At 53.9% G+C, this 18,331-nt stretch overlaps 1 protein-coding gene across 2 annotated transcripts; it reads right to left on the bottom strand.

The window, feature by feature from the left end:
• Positions 1 to 9,184: 9,184 nt before the first annotated feature.
• LOC116855423 (synaptotagmin-15) lies at positions 9,185 to 17,139 on the bottom strand. Of its 2 annotated transcripts, XM_032838160.1 has the most exons (8): positions 17,060 to 17,139; positions 15,923 to 16,115; positions 15,314 to 15,456; positions 13,847 to 14,142; positions 12,099 to 12,269; positions 11,399 to 11,519; positions 10,191 to 10,370; positions 9,185 to 9,734 (listed from the first exon to the last, which is right to left on the bottom strand). In XM_032838160.1, the coding sequence occupies exons 1-8, from the start codon at positions 17,064 to 17,066 to the stop codon at positions 9,592 to 9,594; spliced, it is 1,254 nt and encodes a 417-aa protein (XP_032694051.1). In that variant the 5' UTR covers positions 17,067 to 17,139; the 3' UTR covers positions 9,185 to 9,591. The 2 variants fall into 2 exon arrangements, with proteins under 2 accessions (XP_032694051.1, XP_032694058.1); XM_032838167.1 differs by lacking the exons at positions 15,314 to 15,456; positions 15,923 to 16,115 and having other exon boundaries at positions 17,060 to 17,121.
• Between the last annotated feature and the right edge of the window lie 1,192 nt (positions 17,140 to 18,331).

The following is an 18,331-nucleotide window of genomic DNA, read 5'->3' as shown; positions in this document are numbered from 1 at the left end:
GTGTGGGGACACATGATGGCGGTCTGCCCCTGCCACACGTCCCGGACTCGCGGCTCCCCGGCCACTTTGCATCCCGGTCTGGCCTGTCAGTCATGTTCCCATGACCCTCCTGACAGGGACACCAGAGCTCCCCCCTCCCTCCCATCTGCTCCAGTGCTCCCACTGTCTAGCTTGCATCATCTGCCTTCTGGAAGTTTGTCTTATCAGGTCAGTCAGTCAGCAAACCAATAAAAGCAGATTATCAAAAACAATAGGAAGACAAGAATCAAATCTGGTCACTTTCAGGATTACACTTTATCAGCAGTGGAGATAAACACGTAATTTACACAAACCAAAGGGCTGGAGAGGGAGCAAAGTAGGAAGGAAGGAGGGAGAAGGAAGGGGGAGAGGGAGGGAAGCTGGCAGTGGGTGAGGGGGGAGGTGGACACAAGGACGGCCCCGCAGGCCGCTAACGGTGCCCAGATAGAAGCGGCTTGTCGACTGGGCATGTGAAGGGCCTTTCCCACCGCCCGTGGTGGTAGTGTGACGGCACTTGGTGTTGCCTACGGTTTTTTTGAGGTCCCTCTGGCAGTATGTAGCAGTGATACCATTTTGGACATCTGCGATCTGATTGAAATTCCAGCTCCACCACCTCCTGGCTCTGGAGCCCTGAGAAATTACCCCCCACCCGCCCCATGCTCACTTTCATCCTTTCTGAACATGGGGGAGCTCCTCGTGGGCTGCTGTGTGGATGTGACAAGCTGAGGTTTAAAGCCCTAGGCTATTTCCCAAGGGCTAGTTCCCTGCTCCCCATCTTAACAGTCACCCCACTTTGAGAAACATGCTACTTGAAATAAAGCTTCACGTGGGGAGGGGAGGAGTGACCTGGGCCAACGATTCTATACTTAAAATAGGAAAAAAACAAGAGGCAGACATTATGATCTGTCTCCATAATAGCATACGAAATTCATTAAGAAATACATACATTACGTTGAAAGAGCCTGGCTTATGGAATATAATCAGCAAACTACTTCATCTTTTTTTTTTTTTTTTTTCCTTTTTCCAGTGACCCATTCAAACCTGCTTGGCAGGTTGCTTCTCCCTGCCTTTTGGATAAAATCTAGGGCAGAGCGCATGACTTTTTTGATCACTCTTAGGTTGTAGTAAATTTTTCCTGTAACCTCTACTTACGAAAGCACGTTGTGTTCAGCACTTAAAATGTCCAATTGTCGTGTAGTTTGAACTTGCAACTTCATTGAAAATTTAAGCTCCCTCTTCACTCCCACCCTTATGCCTGCTCATGACCCTTGAAGGCTGCAACCGGAGAAGGGTGTGGATCACAATTTTCTTATTCTCCTACCTTGTGCTTCCACATTCCCCCAACTTGTGAACAGAGGCTTCTGTTCAACCTAGCAGGAGCAGGGAAGGAGACCAACCAGGAGGCCGCCTATGGGGCAGGGGACGTCCTCCTTGACCAATACAGTTATGAGCTGGAGGACTCATGTGGGTACTTCAGGAGCCTCCTAGATCTGCCATCTCTTACCTAAGATTCCCCGACCCCAGTTTACCCCGGGGGTGGGGGTGGGACGCAGCATCATTCCCATCCCCTTTAAAGGTCTATATTACATTGTCTGGAAATTAGATTACCTAGACTCTCCTATGAACAGTGTTCCAGGTTGAGTTTGCCAAATGTGAGATAATTGGGTAAGACTCGACAGCAGAAAGAGGGTAAAAATCGTCCTTTTCTGCCTTGGACTCTCATACTTTGGCCAGCAGCATGCAGGCTCTCGCAGTAATCTGGGCAGAGAATTTCACAGTGAAAAATCAGAAAAAAAAGTTACCTGGCAAGTGGCTGTGCAAGTTCTGGTCACTCACCACTAGAGGGAAGCAGTGGACAGCTGCGGCTCTGAAGCCTGGTGGCAGATGCCCAGTCCTGAGGTCTCCCCATCTCGGAGAGCCTTGCACAGCCACACACAGGCCCCCGGAGGTCCCCATCTCTACAACACATCACTAAAGTGCACTGAATGACCACCCCAATTCTCCACCCCTCCCTGCAGCTATGTCCACTACCATGCAGCTTGCAGTTCCTCTCATAAAAAGGCATAGTTTGCCTGCCTGTCCCTTGATTTTTGAACTTGGCCACACAGCAGGGCTCAGCCAATGAGATGTTAAGTAAACCCAGCAGAGAGTGGAGCTGTGCTTGTCCTTCTGCCTTCTCTTTGGAAAGCCGCCCCCCCACCCCCACTACCAGCCCCCTACCCCGGGGAGCTGCTGCCCTTCCAGCTTGTGCTCAGAATGAACAAATGCAGAGTGGACCTGGGTGAGGACCTGAATCCTGCCAGACCCCCTGTTTGAAAGTGACTTGCCTGATCTCGACTGGCTCACACTCAGCTGGCCATAGATGGATGAGAAATAAATGCTCATTTCAGTACAACTCTGAGATATTGTGAATGTTTGTTACATGCAATTATCGCAAAAACAAATGACACAAGCAATTTTCTCCTTCTGGCTTCACCAGCCTTCCCACGAATCGTATAATCCAATACCTTGTATAAAATCAGTCTTTGCTGAGAATTCTTTTTTTTTGGGAATTCTGAGAAAAATGTTACTTTTCTGTGTTGGGTAGAGTGATGTTCGTGCTGATAAATGACTAGAAAAGCGGAATAAAATACAGAAAACCTCTTTTCAAGTCACTGGAGAGCTCCCAAATTGACAAGCCGACAAGCCATGATCTCTGAAGGAGGAAAACACAAGGAGGTGAGCTGACATTCTGTGAACCACTTTATTCCTTCAGGCAATGCACTGATTCTCATTAAGGGGCTGGCCTTTTGGGCAGAGGGCTGAGGCTAAGAGAGAGAAAAGGCAGCAGAGTGTCCGGAGTTGGAGAGACAAGACAAGAAATTGGAGATTGAGGTTGCCAAAGAGCTGGGACTGAAGAGGCAAGAGGTTGAAAAGAAAGGAGATAGAAGAGTAATTCTGACACTTAGGGTTTTTTCCTTTGAGGCATTTGCTGATTATGAAGTTATGAATTAATTTATGCAGAAAGCCCATGAAAGATGGCAGGGCTTTCCTCCTCTCCTCTCCTTTCCTCCTCTCTCTCTCTTCCTTTCTCTCTCTCTCTCTCTTTTTTCACAATACCATAACACTGAGGAGATAAAAATTGGAGTTTATGACCCACTAAGGAAGAGGAGCCTAGTAAACACACCAGAGCCTCATTTGGTGATTGAAATGGTACCCTTCGAAGACTACACTCTAAAAATGGGGGAAAGCCAGAGGTGGTCATAGAACCTTACAACAACTGCAACCCAGCGGCACCAAGGTAGCTCAGTTGGTAAAGGAACTGACTCAAGTCATGATTTTGGCTCATGTCATGACCTCAGGGCTGTGGGATCGAGCCCTGTGTCGGACTCTGTGTTGAGTGAATCTACTTAAGATTTCCCTCTCCCTTTCCATCTGCCTCCCTCCCATCCCTCCCCACCCCAACTCGTGCCCTCTCTTAAATGCAAAAACAAAAGCAAAAAAACCTGCAACCCAGACTCCAGTTAGTTCACTACTGCACTGGATTAAGGTGACGTCTCCCCATTCTGTCAGCCAGAGGATACAGTAAGCCCTCTCTGAAGGAGTACCGTCTCCCGGGGCACCTGTAATTTATCACAATGGTCAGCACTGGACAATATATTGTCAAACATTCCAAGTGACAGAACCAAAGAGGGAAACACACAGTAAAACTGACCCATTGATGTCATAGGTATTGGTATGACTGACAAACCAGAGACTTTCATCAGAGAGTGGGAATTGATCACAAAGCATCAAATGGAAATTTAAAACTGAAAGAATGCAGTAATTGAAATTAAGCACTCAGCATACAGGTTAACTACAATTAGACATAGCAGAAGAAAGATTTAGTAAAATGGAAGAGGGCAGGGAGTGGAAAAGGCAGCCCAGTGCCTAGGAGTCCTGCGGGAGCTGCAGGGAGAGCTAACAGGTGTGTAATTGGAGTTTCAGAAGAGGAGAGGAAAAAAGGGCAGAAATCATATACGAAGAAGTATGGACTGAGAATTTTCCAAAACTTATGGAGGTTTGCTACTCCCAAGGTGGATAAATAAAAGGAAAATTGCCTGGGGGTATACCATACTCAAATTCCTGATAACCAAAGATAAAGAGAAAATATTAAAAGCAGCTAAGGGTGGGAAGGAGAGGGAGATGCATTACTTTCCAAGGAGAAACAAAAGATGATAACTCACTTGTCAACAGCAATGATGGAAGTAAGAAGATAATGAACACCATTTTACAACTCTTGACAGAAAATGTCAGCCTAGAATTCTATCCCCCCCACAAAATCCTTTAAAAATGAACTTGAAATAGACATTTCTAATCAAAAACTAAGAAAATTTGCTGTGAACAGTTGTGCACTAGAAGAAATACTAAAAAGAGTTCTTCAAGTAGGAGGAACATGATCTCAGAATCCCAGAAACGCAGGAAAGAATGAAAAGCAAAAGAAAGAACAACTGTGACTGAATATAAGTGGGAATTGACTGAACATAATAATAATAGCATTGCTTGCTGGGTGTAAGATATATGTGGGATTGAAATGAATGATATCAATACCATTAAAAACTTAGGTAAGGAGAGATCGGCCAAAGGAAACGGAGGGACATACCATGTTAATGGATGCAAGTTTCAATATTGTAGGGATAGAAAATGGTTCCCAAACTGGTCTATGAACTCCATCAAAATCCAGTCAAACTCAAACGCTTTTTTGGTGTGGCAATTGACAAGCCGATCCTTAAATACTTTGTGGAAGTTCAAAGGACTTGCAAAGTGGAAAGACAGAGAGCTTATAAAGTAGAAATGCAGGGATCACCTGGTAGAAGAGGACTGAGACAACCCAGGCCAGCTCCCTCTGGTCCATTGGAAGCACTTGTGTATTTTTTTTTTTTTAATATTAAATAGTTTAATAGTTTAGTATTTTCTAAAATGTCTTAACTTTTACAATTCATTATACTGATAAGTCAACTTAGAGATATACTAATACACTAGGGTAATAGTAAAAAAAACACAACCCCCGCCCCCCCAAAAAGAACAAAACAAAAACCAACCACCTCTTCCTGTCCTGCTTTCTCATTTGAGGAGCAAGACTGGAAAATTTACTTGGTTTAAACCACAGGGAAGAATACCTTCTCCCCTGCAAACTGACATTGACTTTTCAGGGTAAACACATCTTGTGACCCATAAGGGGCTGAGTTCTTTCCTTGTGTAAATACTGCACATGGGCACCAGCGTCTAGGAGGTGCAGTGATAAAGGCAGGTACACTACCTTGGAACCCTGCAGGTATCCTTTCCCAAGGGCCAGGATTTCAGAGCTCCAAAGCCAGGGTGGCATTTGGGACTTCTGCAAGAGTGAAGGACCACTGCCACCTGTGGACGGGAGACAGCACAGCGCAGGCATGCTGTAGGCCCAAGTGAGAAGGACCACTGATGAAGTATTTGTGCAAAAATTGGACCACCTGCGGAGTGGGACAATGTAAAATTCTTCCAACAGCAAGTGTTTTCATGGGTACGCTTGTGGCGTGGGTTGGGGCTTTTCCCCACAAATCGGTAACGATCCCTCTGACCATATAAAAGATGTGATTATTGTGTGGGGAATAAGATAAAGCACAGGAGATGCATCACGAGCTCCAAAGCCCTCAAGGGCAGGTGGATGATGTCGATGTAACAGGATGAAAGTGATAGAGACTGTGAATTGGAGACCACATGCCCCACCTAGAGGCGTTCCGTTTCATTGAAAATTTTTTAGGAAGACTGTACAGCGAAGGGCAGCCTGCATTTGCAACTCAGACTCAGCCTGCAGCTGTCCAGCCCTGGAAATCAGGGAGTGGACAGAAGATCCCTGGTGATATTCGTACATCCAGGAACCAAAAGCTAAGCATGGTTGATTCACTCTAAAATACTGAATGAAAGTGTGCGCTATTCCAGGCTTCCGTTGGTACTGGACACACGTTGGGGAGATACATGTTAATCACTGTGACAGAACTACAGCTGTAATAAACGGAATGAATGAAAATGTCAGGCAACTACACACACATACACCTTGTTTCCTAAAACTTGCTTGCTTCTAGGTCGCATGACAGTTTTGTCCACTGCTAAGAAAGATGAAAGACTGATAATGGAATTATGGCCTTAAACTTGCTTGTTTCTGAGAAATGAAAGCTCCATGCTTTCAACTCATTTTGTTTTACACTTTACGGATAAGGCTCATTTTGGACTTCTTCTCAAGATTTTTAAAATCACACATGACTCTTACGCAGCCATAAAAAGGAAAATATAAATTACATACGGCATTCCTATAGCTGCTTCAGACTGGGAGTTGGGCTCTGGGGCTCGCTTGTTGCCTGAGCAACATCAGAATGTTGTGTCCCTCTTGGGCCATCAGAAGGGTAAGGAAGGGCACGTCTTCGAAGAGTGCTTTGCCGTTGCCTGCCGTGGTCTCCCCAGCAGCTGACCTGATTCTCAGAGTTCAGGCGCCAGCGCTTTCTTGGGCTTACACAGAAGTGTAAACAGAAGCTTTTCAGACATCAACTAAGCCTCGTATTCTTTCCTCAAATGGTCCTTCGGTGGTTTGTCGGCAAAGGCAAGGGGCTTCGCTGGTGCAGTCACGTGGCGGGGGCTCACCCCCATGTGCGCACATGTGCGGGCTTGACGTGTCAGGATGCCCACCTGAGCTGACTTTGGAGGCGGGAAACCCCACAGTGAGAAAGCCACATCTGATCTCAGAGATGTGGGAACATAAAAATACTGCAGAACCCGCGAGCTACAGTCACTCCATGATCTGACCCGGTCTTCCCGGCCAGCCACATTCTCTTGGAGATGGTGATAGTTAGACCTAGAACTGCAAACCAAGAAATTATCCAGGAGTTGAGGTGGAAAAACATCATCCTGGTAAAGCCAGGGCCAGATTATAGGGTAGACCAGCTGCACAGCCCATCCCAGCCCCAAACTCCGGTGGGGCCCGAGTGTTGCCCACGCTTGCCGTCTGAGCTTGCTCCATGGGCTCCTTCCCTCCCTGAAGCTGAGAGGATTGCTGAGTCAAAATGAAACCAGACCCTCACTGGTTTATTTCTCTCGTGTGTCCTTGGTGTGCACTGGCACAGGCACAACTCTATCTGAAATCAGCAGTTGAGGGCATCTGGAGGGCTCCAAAAGTACATCGTGCCTGGTGCAGAGCAGGTGATGGTCTCTGGGATTGAAACATAAGACCCCACCTGGGAAATCATCTTGTTTCATAACTGACAGAAGAAAGCCGGGGGCGGGGGGGAGAAAACAACAACTACAGAACAAATGAACATGCTCCAATTTTTTCAAAATACTGATTTTGCTTCTCCCAGGTAAAGTGTATATTAAATCTGTTCCTGTAAACCATTTTTAATCACTAGAAAATTAGGTTCACTGCACTCTCACTGGGTCCGCGGCAAACAAATATTTAAAGGCTGTCTGATGACCGCTCTTCCGGGGAATGGACAGATTTGTCACCGGTGCTGGCCAGCGAGGAGCTTGGCAAGCTCAGGGAACCAAGCGAGGGGCACTGCAGCTGGGACCTGGGCTAGGACGTAGGGCAGGGTGTGGGGAGTCAGGCAGCAGGCCAGTCCAGACTCACGGCCTGTGATCTTAATATAATAGATCTTAATGATCTATTAAGGATTTCAGTCTTCATCTCAAGAGAATTTGGGAGTTCTTAAAGAATTTTAAGCTGTGAAATGACATGGTCATATTCGTATTTTGACTCTGGCTACTGGGAGGTGAATGGAAACTGTTGGGAGTGAGTTATTTTCTCTCTGGGCGAGGGAGAGCTCTTTGCTCGTGCAGCAGTCTGGGTTTTAGACGTCTGTGAACCTACTTTAGCACTTGTGTATTTTTTGCTCTTACCATGTCTGTAGACATTTCAGCCCCATACAGCAACCCATTCCTCCTCTCTGTTGGAGCAGAGAACTGTCAGTCTCTTGCCATTGAGATTTTTCAGCTGTGAGTCAGACATACTAGTCCACTCTGTCCTGCCAAGGGATACTTACCAGCTTTTCCAAGTGGCCCTGGAAAGGCCACCTAGTAGGCATGAATGTCACCTTGAAATGTGGGGGTGGCTGGCACCTCTTGTCTCGGGACGCCGGGTGAAATGGAAACCATTCTAGGTTAGTAGCCTGCTAGACACACAGAGAGAATGTGTGTGCTCTGATGCTATTAGCAATGACTGGAGTGTGGGCTTTGTTGGAATGTGTGTGTGAAATAAGTGTGTGAAATTCTGTCTGTACGGACCACTGCCAGGTAAAGCTTGTCTTTGTGCATGGACAGAGATCGGGAGTGAGATCGAAGAGGCACAGACCAAGTATAATGCTCACTACTTTCTTTTGCTGAAGTTGTTCATCGCGTAAGAAAAGAGACGGGTTTGAAGTTTGTTCCAGGTATATAGTCACAGTGCATTGACCCCGCAAGTTCAAAAGCATGGGGGCGGGGAAATACAAGCTACCCGTTCAGTAACAGTGATAAACACAGTAACGGCTCATTACCCTGAGGACAGCGTCACGGGGAGGTGATGACCGGGATTTGTGGGGACTCTCAACTCGATGAGCCTCATGTGGGCACCTGTCACAACACAGTCATCCTAAAGAAATCGCTGGGTTTACAGGGAAAGCTCTCGGCCCTGGGGGCTGCGCTTTGGCTGCGTGCTTTCACTATTTCTTGCCCAAAGTGAGTTGTGCGAGCTGAACGCTGTCAACCAGGGAGACCACAGAAACCCGTAGGATAGCCAGTTGGAAGACCAGGGGCGTGAGGCTTGGGTTCTGGGGAGGACGGGCCATGGGCAGGTTGTGACATGGCCCTGGAAGGGACCCAATACAGGTGAGGGCCTCCTCCTAGCACAGGGAGCGTATGTCCACTTGGTGGACAGTGTTCTTCCCCAGGCTGAAGCCGGCGAGTCTCGATCCCTGAGAGCTTTCTCTCCCGAGCTGCAGGCACGCTGTGCTGCGCAGGCATCTGGGGGCTATTCCATTCCAATGTGCCTGACGCCCACCCCAACTTTCAGACGGGGCTCTTTATTGTGGGCCAGCTGGAATCAGCGCTTTGGGCACCCCCACCCCCCACGATTCCCCCAGAGCAGTTTGTTTTCTCTGCTTGGCAAGAGGCAGGAAAACCACAGCTGAGACGGTGTGCCCATCCAGCACTGACCTACCGTCAGCTTTCCAGGATGGTAGAGCCCGGGTCTCCGCTCAGCACACACAGCTCTGCTATCACTGAATAGAACAGTTCTTCTGAAGGCCTGAGATCCCAGTCCAGATGGGGACTGTGCTGACCACAGCTTGGGACTTGCAGCCCAGGCAGCAGCTCGGGGAGAGGAGGATGGAGGGAGATGGGAGGATCTCTGAGGCTGGCAGGTGGTGGCCAGCCATGCTGCTGACCTGGCTGGAGCTCTCTGGTCCCCCTTCGCTCCTGCCTCTCAGCACGCATGCTGCCCTCACTCAGGCCGGCCTGGCAGCCCAAGGAGATGCTGGCCCGACCGTCCAGGCCCGTGGCTGCCACGGGGGAGGGCAGGCTCCGGAGGCAGAGCGGAGGTCCTGAGCCGAATCAGGGCTCAGGGGTGGGACAGAGCGCGTGCCAGCGCTTCACCAGCTCCTTGGGCTTGCTGAGCATCGCGTTCCAGTGCTCCAGCTGTCTGCCTCGGGCGTACATGTAGGGGCCCACCACCACCCGGCCCAGCTGGTGGCTGTCTGTAGGGGAGGGAAAAACGCCATCATTCTCCAGAGCACAGAAGCTGCCCCACTTGGGCAATACCCTCAGTGCCTTCTCTTTCCCTGTCTCACTCCTCCTTTCAGAGGACGGAGCTAGCCCCTCCCTCTTGAAGCAGGAGCAGGCAGCCCCCAAAGGGTCCTGGCTTTGCTCTGGAACTGAAGATGGGGGAGAAGGGAGCGCAAGTGGAGAGCCAGCAGAGGCCGCCCTTTGACCTCTCTGTACGTTGCCACGGAGAGTCAAACTGAGCAAAGCTGGGCGTGAATCCCGGCTCTCCTGCTCACAAGCTTTGTGTCCTTGGGCATGTATCTCAGCCTCTCTGAGTTCTAGTTGCCCTAGGCAGAGAACAGAAACCTCTCTCTACGGGTCCTACTGCCTGAACGCTCCTCCTGTGCCCATGTCCCAAAAAGCCTGGGGGGTTGGGGGAGCAGCCTTACTCTCCCCTCTGGTGCTCTGCAGCACGGTCAGGCTGAGGCTGGCAGTGTCCAGCTCCGCAGGGTTGGCCTTGAAGCTGAAAGTCTCGCTGTACACGGGGTTGGCTGAGCCCAGCACCGCTGAAGTCTTCTTGCACTTGACAAACTTGTTGTGGTTCATCAGAGACACTTTGACAAACACACCTAAAGGGCAGTGCAGATAGTGGGCTGGGCTGGGAGGGGGCGGGCAGGGTCCAGCCTCTGGCCTGTGGGAGGTCTGGCTGGGAGGCCACACGCCCACCTTGGGCACCAGGCCCCTTCTGCTGCAGCCAGAGGGCATCAATTACAAGAGGAAACAGGGACGATTAGTGTACGGGCTTACACCCGAGGAAACGCTTGGCTCCCTTCCATTTCCTTCCTCTGTGCCTCCCGAGTGCATCATGGCTCCACTGGCCCTTGCTTCCCAGAGCCTGACACCATACGCCCATCTCTCCCGTTGGTGGAGAGGGGGCCCAGCCTGCTGAGTGCTCAGGCTCCCTGGAGCTCCTCAAGCACCTTCTTCTTCAGAGGGTCAAGGTTTTGGGGGTGGGGCTCAGATGAATTTTGGATCCACGGTGGAAGGTTGAATGACAACTTGCTTATGGTGACCCAGATGTGGAGACACACAGGGGTCGGACAGCTACCACTCTGCTTGCGGGGCCGGGGGCCGGGTGTTGGGGGCGCATAAGGGCAGGACATTTCGGTGAGCCAGAGCAGGGACTCCACTCCTCCAGCTGCTGGGTTCTGGGCGGCCAGAGGAAGCAGAGCACTGCACTCCCTGTCAGCCTGGGAAGCGTCTTCTTTCTGCCCAGTGTCCTGCCTGGTGTACAGGGAGTCCACCCGGGGGCAATGGGGCAAGGGATCCGGCCCCAGAGAAACTGGAATCCTTCACGAAGGGCAGAGGTGGAGGAGGAGGGACAGAACCTTTACGGAGCCAAGATGCTGCCTTGGGAAAGGGGAGGGGAGGACTTGGTCTTGGGGGGTGTTAGGGGTCTTGGTGGAGGCCAAGGGGATATAGTCTTGGGTTCAATAGAAGGAAGTGGCTTCCCACATCATAGCCGTCCACAGAGGGTAGTGAGCACTCCGTGGTGGGCCACAGGCAGGCAGAAACTGAAGGGCCAGAGGAAGGAGTCAGACTCCAGCCCAGGCCACAGGCTCACTGGACAGGGCCTGCCCTGCAAAGGAAAACTTACTGACGAAACTCGTGTCCTCCTGGAGCCGGAGGCCCTTGGCTCGCAGCACGACCACAGTCAGGCGACACAGGCAGTCATTGTAGCTGAGACAGAACTGCAGGTCTCCAAACTCGGAGGGAGGCTGGAGAGGCCAGGAGGAAAGCATCCCTGTCACTCAGCAGGTGCTGGAGAGGCCGCGGTATCTGGCCTCCTCCCAGCAGTCAGGCTCTGCTCCTGGGTTATCACCCATGGTGTCTCCTTTCAGCCCACCGGCATTTTACGGATGGGGAAACTGAGGTCTGGACAGTGGAAAGGGCTTGCTGAAGATCACACAGTAGTGAGTGTCAGAGCTGAGGGTTCAAACCCAGGTCTAGGGGATTCCAAAGCCTTTTTCAAGCTGCCTGGATCTTCTCAGGGGTCAGGAGAAGAGAGGGCAAGCCTGGTCCTTTTGGGGTATCACCTTTCACAGGTGTCTGATCTGGAAGGGAATCAAGTTGATCCAGGTAATCTGGTCTCCAGGGCAAAAAAACCTCAGGCCACCTTTCCTTGACCAGGAGCAGCTCTGCCCTGTCCCCTGGTCCCGGGCCGCTCCAGCCCAGGTTCATAACCCCAAGTCACACTTGCTTGGGCTGATGCTGGCCAGTAGGCGCTGGGCCACACTGCTGGCTGCCCCTGGGAGTCTGACACACAAATGTACATGCTTGGTGACCTTGACCTTTACCTCTCCACTCTCAGCCTCCAGGTCTCTCCAGATGACGTGCGGGCAGTCACCAGACAGGGGCTCATTTCTCAGGGGGAAGAACACCTGGCCCAGGAGCTGGTGCTTCCTCTGCCTGTCCACGTGGTACACGGAGAACCTGAGTACCCTTTGAGTGATGTTCTTGCTGGACACCTGGAGAGATGAGGGTCTGGGCTGGGGTCAGGTGTGGAAACAGGATGGGAGGGTGTGGTACACTGTTCTTGACACAGGAGATTGTGGTGAGAGGTGGTTCAGCCAGAGACCTGCACTCCCCAAACCCAGACATCGTCAGGGGACCGTTCCAGTAGTGGGGACCCATCCCCCGGGGGCCAGTGGCAGTGGGAACGTGTGCCAGAGCCTTGCCCTGCAGAGTGAGTTCAAGGACCAGCAGTGTCTACCCCTCCCCTGGACCTTATTAGAAATACAGGACATGAGGCCCCATCTCAGGCCCATGAAGGAAATCCACCATTTAACAGGACCTCCAAGTGATCTGCCTGCACATAAAAATGTGAGAAGTCCCCCACCGGAGCCCAAGGAACCTGCCTGTCTCTGCCATCAGAGAGATGGCACCCCATCTCTCTCCGAGAGCACAGGCACCCCAGACCTCTCTCCGAGACTCAGTCTCCTCACCTGTAACAGTTCCTACTCTCTGAGTCGTAAAACCCCAATCACAGTGTCAGCCCTGTGGCAGATGCTCAGTTAATACAGATTTTCTTCTCTTCCTCGTCTCCTTCCCCTTCCCCCTCAAAGAACAGAGAGGCCGGGATCAAGTTGGGGTGGGGACCGGGCAGGGAAGCGATGGGCAAACAGAAACAAGTTTGTGAACATGCCGTGCGGCCATGCTGGGCAGCACGGCTCCATGTTTTGGCTTTTTACGTTCTGAGGAGAACAAGGTCACCTGTGAACACCCGCAGCCTTGACCCCCAGCAAAACAGGTGGGATCTGGGCCCCATGCCAGCTCTCCGTACAGCTCCAGCTCTCGGGCCCAGAAGAAGGCAAGAATTCAGGCTCTGACCTCAGCAATCACCCTCTTCCCGGATGCTGAACGGCCTCTCCTCACCTTGCCCGCCAGCCTACTGCCTGGCTCTTGAAAATGTTTGTCCAAGGCCTCAAGGCAGCTCTTCATGCCTGATTTCCCATCAGGGCCCCCAGTCACCTGCTCAGACTCCCAGGCCCCTGTGGGCTTGGCTCAGTGCCCCGACAGCCTCTGCACCTGCAGACCCTGAGCCGGCCTGTCCTCAGGGCAGCCAACGCGGCACGGGCTGCATGATGGCTCTTGGGCCCTGCACTGGCCTCTGACACACTAGGCGAGTTCCTGCCCCTGCTCTAAGGACCGTGGGGGTCTCACCCTCTGCCTTTCTTGGATAACCTTGCCAGAAACCCCCTAAGGCTCCAGGGCTTTGGACTGCTTCTCCAGAGCCTCGTGGGCCGGAGCCTGGCATCCAGTAGGTACTCCAAGGATGTGTTTTCTCTTCCTCTCCTCCAGGCACCCCTGATACAGGGAGCCCAGCCCTTTACCCCTCACCTCCCTCGCTCGCCCTCCACCCCCTCCCCCAAATAGGGCTCTGAGCTCTTGCAGGCCCTGACCTGTCCAGCAGGTAAAGTAGACCTGGTGGCAGCAGGGGCCTGGGAGGCCTTCAGGGCCCTGGCTGTCACAGGAGGCTGGGGTCACCTGGACCCTGTCTGCTCCTTCCCCGGAGGCCAGACCCTGTATGCTGCAGGGGTCGTACCTGGAAGATGAAGTGCTCATCAAACTGCGGGCTGGAGGTCTTGCGTTTGGTCTTGGACTGGAGGAAGCGCCGCTCGTCGGGCAGCAGGTGCAGCTTCACGAGGGGGTTGCAGCTCTCCGAGGGGGCTTGCAGCCTCCGCGCCTTGATCAAGCCCACCAGCAGCCGCTCGGCGTCCTGCTGATATTCCACGGAGAACCACAGCCGTCCCAGGCAGCCCTCAGGGAAGTCGGTCTCACTCTTGTCCTCCAGGAACGTATATAGATCTGGGTTGATGGTCCCCACCGTGCCTGTATTTCCTATAACACAGGGGCGGGGTGGTCTGCCAGTCCCGAGGAAGGCAGGGACAGGGGTAGGGGGCGGATAGCAAGCTCTGGGCTTCATCGCCCCTGCCCCAGCCCATCTCTTCTTGCCTGAGCCTCCAGGAGACAGTTCACTGGCCTCTCCTTACCACATCCGCCCCACACCCTTCTCTAGACTGAACACAGCCCCTCTCTCTAGGACTACTCCTCCAGGAAGCCTTCCAGCACTAAGGCATGGCATATCCAGGCCTGCTCCCCTCTGAGGCCCCCAGAAGAGTGCCCATTTAACTCCATTTAACCCCAGCCCCTAGGTCAGGGCCTGCTTGGTGGGGGGGACCCAGTGCCCAGCTCTTGGCCTGGCTCCTGTCCATGGGGTCCACAGGATGTCTCAGTGATGAATTCTTGCCTCTTTTCTTCGTCTTCAAATTAGAGGGGCCTAGCTGATCCCTTCTGGTTCCTGGGAAGGTATCTTGGGAGGTCTTCAGAGCAAAGGGGTAGGCAGAAAGCCGTGTGCCTGGCTCCTACCACTCTGCCCTCTGGATCACCCAACCTATCAGCCTAGTACAGAACTCATTGAGTGCTCTGGGTTCTAATCCCAGACCTGTTGCTTACTGCCTCCGTGACCCTGAGCAGGGCACGCTTAACCTTCTGAACCTCTGTTTATGAATGTGTAAGACGGGGCGAGGATGTCTTGCCCCACAGAGGCATGGGGTGAGGTCTAAGGCCACAACGGCACCTGAGGCCAGATCTGGCACAAGCTGGGGGTGCAGCAGGTGTTCGGTAAACCCAAGTACCTGGAAAGAGCGGTCACTGGGCAACTCTTTTCAAGGAAAACCAGAAAACTCTGCCCAGAGCACTAGGATTGCAAGGGAGATGGCATTACTGCTGAGACCAGCGGAGCCCAGCCAGCAGCCACCTTGCTTCTGCTTCACTCCTGTGGTCCAGCCTAGGTGGGTGGGCTTGCTGCCTAAATTCTGCCCCCAGGAGGCCAGTGGTGTGGGCTTTCCCCATGCATCACAGTCCTGGTGGTCTCTGCCCCCAGAATAAGCGGACCTGGTCACTGAGGGCACTACCGGAGGGCTGCTGGTCCAGGCGGTTTTCCAGAACCAGGCCCATGAAAGCAAATGGGCCCACCCTGGCCTGAACAGACCCTGACCCCAGCACTCACCAAAGCTGCCACTGGAGGGGCGGGGCAGGAGCTCTGAGGAGAGGCAGAGGTCCTGTGGGGCCTGGGCCCACTCTCCACGGTGTAGGGGTACCCAGTCTCGGTCTTGAAGGGAAGGAGGCACCACGAACGGCACAGCTGGAGGCCTGTTCCGAGGTGGGGAGATGACATACATATTGGTGGCAAGTGAATGTTGTGGCCTCCTTGCGCTCAGCCCATAGAGGTTGAGGGCCGGAGGCTGGGGGAAGAAAAGACAGCAGGAGCCAGGAGGAGGCAAGAACACCATTTTCTGGGTCCACATCCCCCCACCATCCCGCCACCAAAGCTAAGAGCTCTGCCTGTGTGCAGCCAGTGGAGACTTGCTGAAGGAGCACTGCTTCCGGAATCATTCTGCCCGGACTCGAATGCCTGTTCTGGCACTTACTAGGCCTGCTTTCTGTCCTCTGGGTCTGTTTTCTTATCTGGAAAATGAGCCTCACAATGCCTGTCCCAGAGCTTGTAGTGATGATTCTGGGGTTGCTTTGTAGCATGGTAACGGCATAGAGGAGGAGCCCCACAAAATAGACTTTCCTCCCTACCCCCCACCAAGGGAAACTCCACATCCTGCCTCACCTGCTTGTCTGGGTTCTGGCAGGTGGGGGGTAGAGCTTGCCCCCCTGTATGCTGGAGGCAGCGGTGCTCCCCGGCAGCTCCTCATAGGTGGACACGGCCCGAAGTTTCTTCCAGAGACAGCAGCTCACCCAGATCAGCAACAGTAGCAGCAGCAGCCCCCCAGCGAGGCCCCCAATTACCAGGGCCATCTGCTCTGGGGGCAGAAACCATCCGGATTGTGATGCCAGGGGAAAGGCACTCCCCCTCCCACCGCTGGCCTGCAGGGGGGCAGAATGTGGGCAGCAACCCCAACCCCCTGGGTTGGACCCCAGGACTGACACAGAAGCAGGCTTCCTGTTCCTTTGGAAAGCAGCAGGACTTCGGCTTGAGATTCTGGCTGAAATGAACCATTTTCTCATGCTCCTGACGAGACATTCCATCTGCTTTCACCAGAACCTTTATCTTTCCAGGGTTCCTGTTCAGGCTTGAGGGTAAGCCCGAGTGTGGTCATTCTGTACTTAAGGGAAGCCCAGGAAGGGATGATGTCCTGGTTTGCATCCCTATCCTTTTTGGTCCTGGAGCCTGCTGAGAGACTGGGCTAGTGTTTGAATTCTGTAACTTTCTCTAAAACCCAATCCCTTCCTCAACCCTCTATCAAGATGAAGCCACTTAGGGGAATCAGTTGAAGACAACGGAAAGGAGTGTCGATGAGGAAAGGCGCAGTAGGTTCGAGAAACAGAGACACAAGGACAGTTGACTGCCTGTACCCCATCATTTGAGGGGGCCTGGCTGGATCCACTCGCGTTCAGCGCCGGCCGAGGGCACCAGGACGCTCGTTCCCTGGCGCCGGCTGCCCTCAAAGAGCAAAGAAGGTGCCTGCTTAGGGTCACGTGCGGACAAGGGGCTTCTGGCGGGCTCTAGGGTCTGGAGCGAGGGGACTGGTGAGAAGGCGAGATCCCCACACTTTCTGCCCCGCAACTGTCTGGGAGGAGAGTCTCCCTCTCCACTTCACCCTCACCCCGCGCTAGGAGCCACGGGCAGGGTGCGGGCTGCGCCCCGGCGGGGCAGGCGGGGAGAGGCAAAGTGCGGCCACGGCGGGGGTTGGGCGGGGGGCCCGGACGCCGCGCTGGGCGCGAGGGTGCGGCGAGGGGCACTTACCCGCCATGGGACTGCTCGGGCCGGCTGTCGGGGCTGGGGCGCACGTATCTCCGCGCCTCCAGCCGCCGCGGGGCAGGCTCTTAAGGCCCGGCGGGGGCCGTCGGGAGGGCGCGGGGGCGGTCCCTGGTCTCGCCCGGCCCTGGCTACAGACCGCGGGTCTGGGAGCCAGCCCCCGGACGCCGCAGCTCCGCCCCGGCCAGGCCCCGCTCGCCGCCCCAGAGCGGAGCCCCTGGTGCGTGCTGGGAAACTGCAGGGCTCCGGGCTGGGCGGCACGGGACGCCCGGGGCTCCCCGCAGCTCGGGTGGGGTGGGGTGCGAGGGCCCCCGGCTCCGGGAGGGTGGGGTGAGAGGGCCCCCGGCTACGGCCTTAGCCGCCGCGTCTGATGGAGGGCTCAGCACCCGAACCTTCACGCCTGGCTGCCTGGGCAAGACACTTGCAGGTCTAGGAGTGCGCCTCCACCTTCCGCGCCCCCCCTGCAGCGTGAGGCTGTGTCCCCCCACACACCCGCTCTGGCTCGGCGCCCATCCGAGTTCCTGGGGCCTGCCCAGCTCCCAGGGCTGACTGTCCGCTCCGGGTCCCCGTAGCTCCCGGTGCGGCGCTGAAGTTCACTCGTCCACCGTCGCAGCACACAAAATAACGAGGCTTTGGAGAGCCCTGGTTCTGCAGCAGGCCCTCCGACAACAACTCTGGGTTCCGACTCCGCTCCCCACCCACCAGCTGTGCCACTTGGGACAATTTCCTTCAGTACCCTGGGCTCTCTGTCCTCAGTTGGGTTAGCAATAGTACTCCCTCTGGATGGAAGTATGTAATGGATACGGCTTAGAATGGTGACTTAGCCTGAGGGTGTGCGGTTGGGGGTGCACAGAGCCTGCCACCCACTACTGTGGTGATTTTGTGGCTCAGGGTGGAATCAGCTGGGTCCCCTGGACACCCGAAACCCTCACTATTGTAGTGATTATTATCAGAGCGCAGGGGCAGTGCAGTCGAGACTACTGAACGCAGCCTTCGCGGGAGGCTGGAGGAAAGGCCCTGCAGTTCCCCTGCCCGCTCTCACCCGTCTTGCGCCCCATCCACACGCACCTTCTTGGGCCACGCGCAGCCGTCCCTGCAGAGCGCTCTGGGGCGGGGAGCGGGGGCTAGGGGTAGGGGGGTGGGGGGGAGCATCTGAAACCTCGAGGCGGCATCTGTAGTTGGCAACCAAAAGAAATGTATGTGTGTGGGGAGGGAGGGTCGGTCTTGTAGTACAGCCTTGAAGGTCATGTCCAAAGAGCG

The sequence above is a fragment of the Lontra canadensis genome, unplaced genomic scaffold, assembly GCF_010015895.1.
Source record: "Lontra canadensis isolate GAN:19392208 unplaced genomic scaffold, GSC_riverotter_1.0 scaffold3, whole genome shotgun sequence".
In the NCBI taxonomy this organism is placed as follows: domain Eukaryota; kingdom Metazoa; phylum Chordata; class Mammalia; order Carnivora; family Mustelidae; genus Lontra; species Lontra canadensis.
The sequence above is the reverse complement of the archived record's forward strand: the minus strand, read 5'-3'. Positions and strand labels throughout refer to the sequence as shown.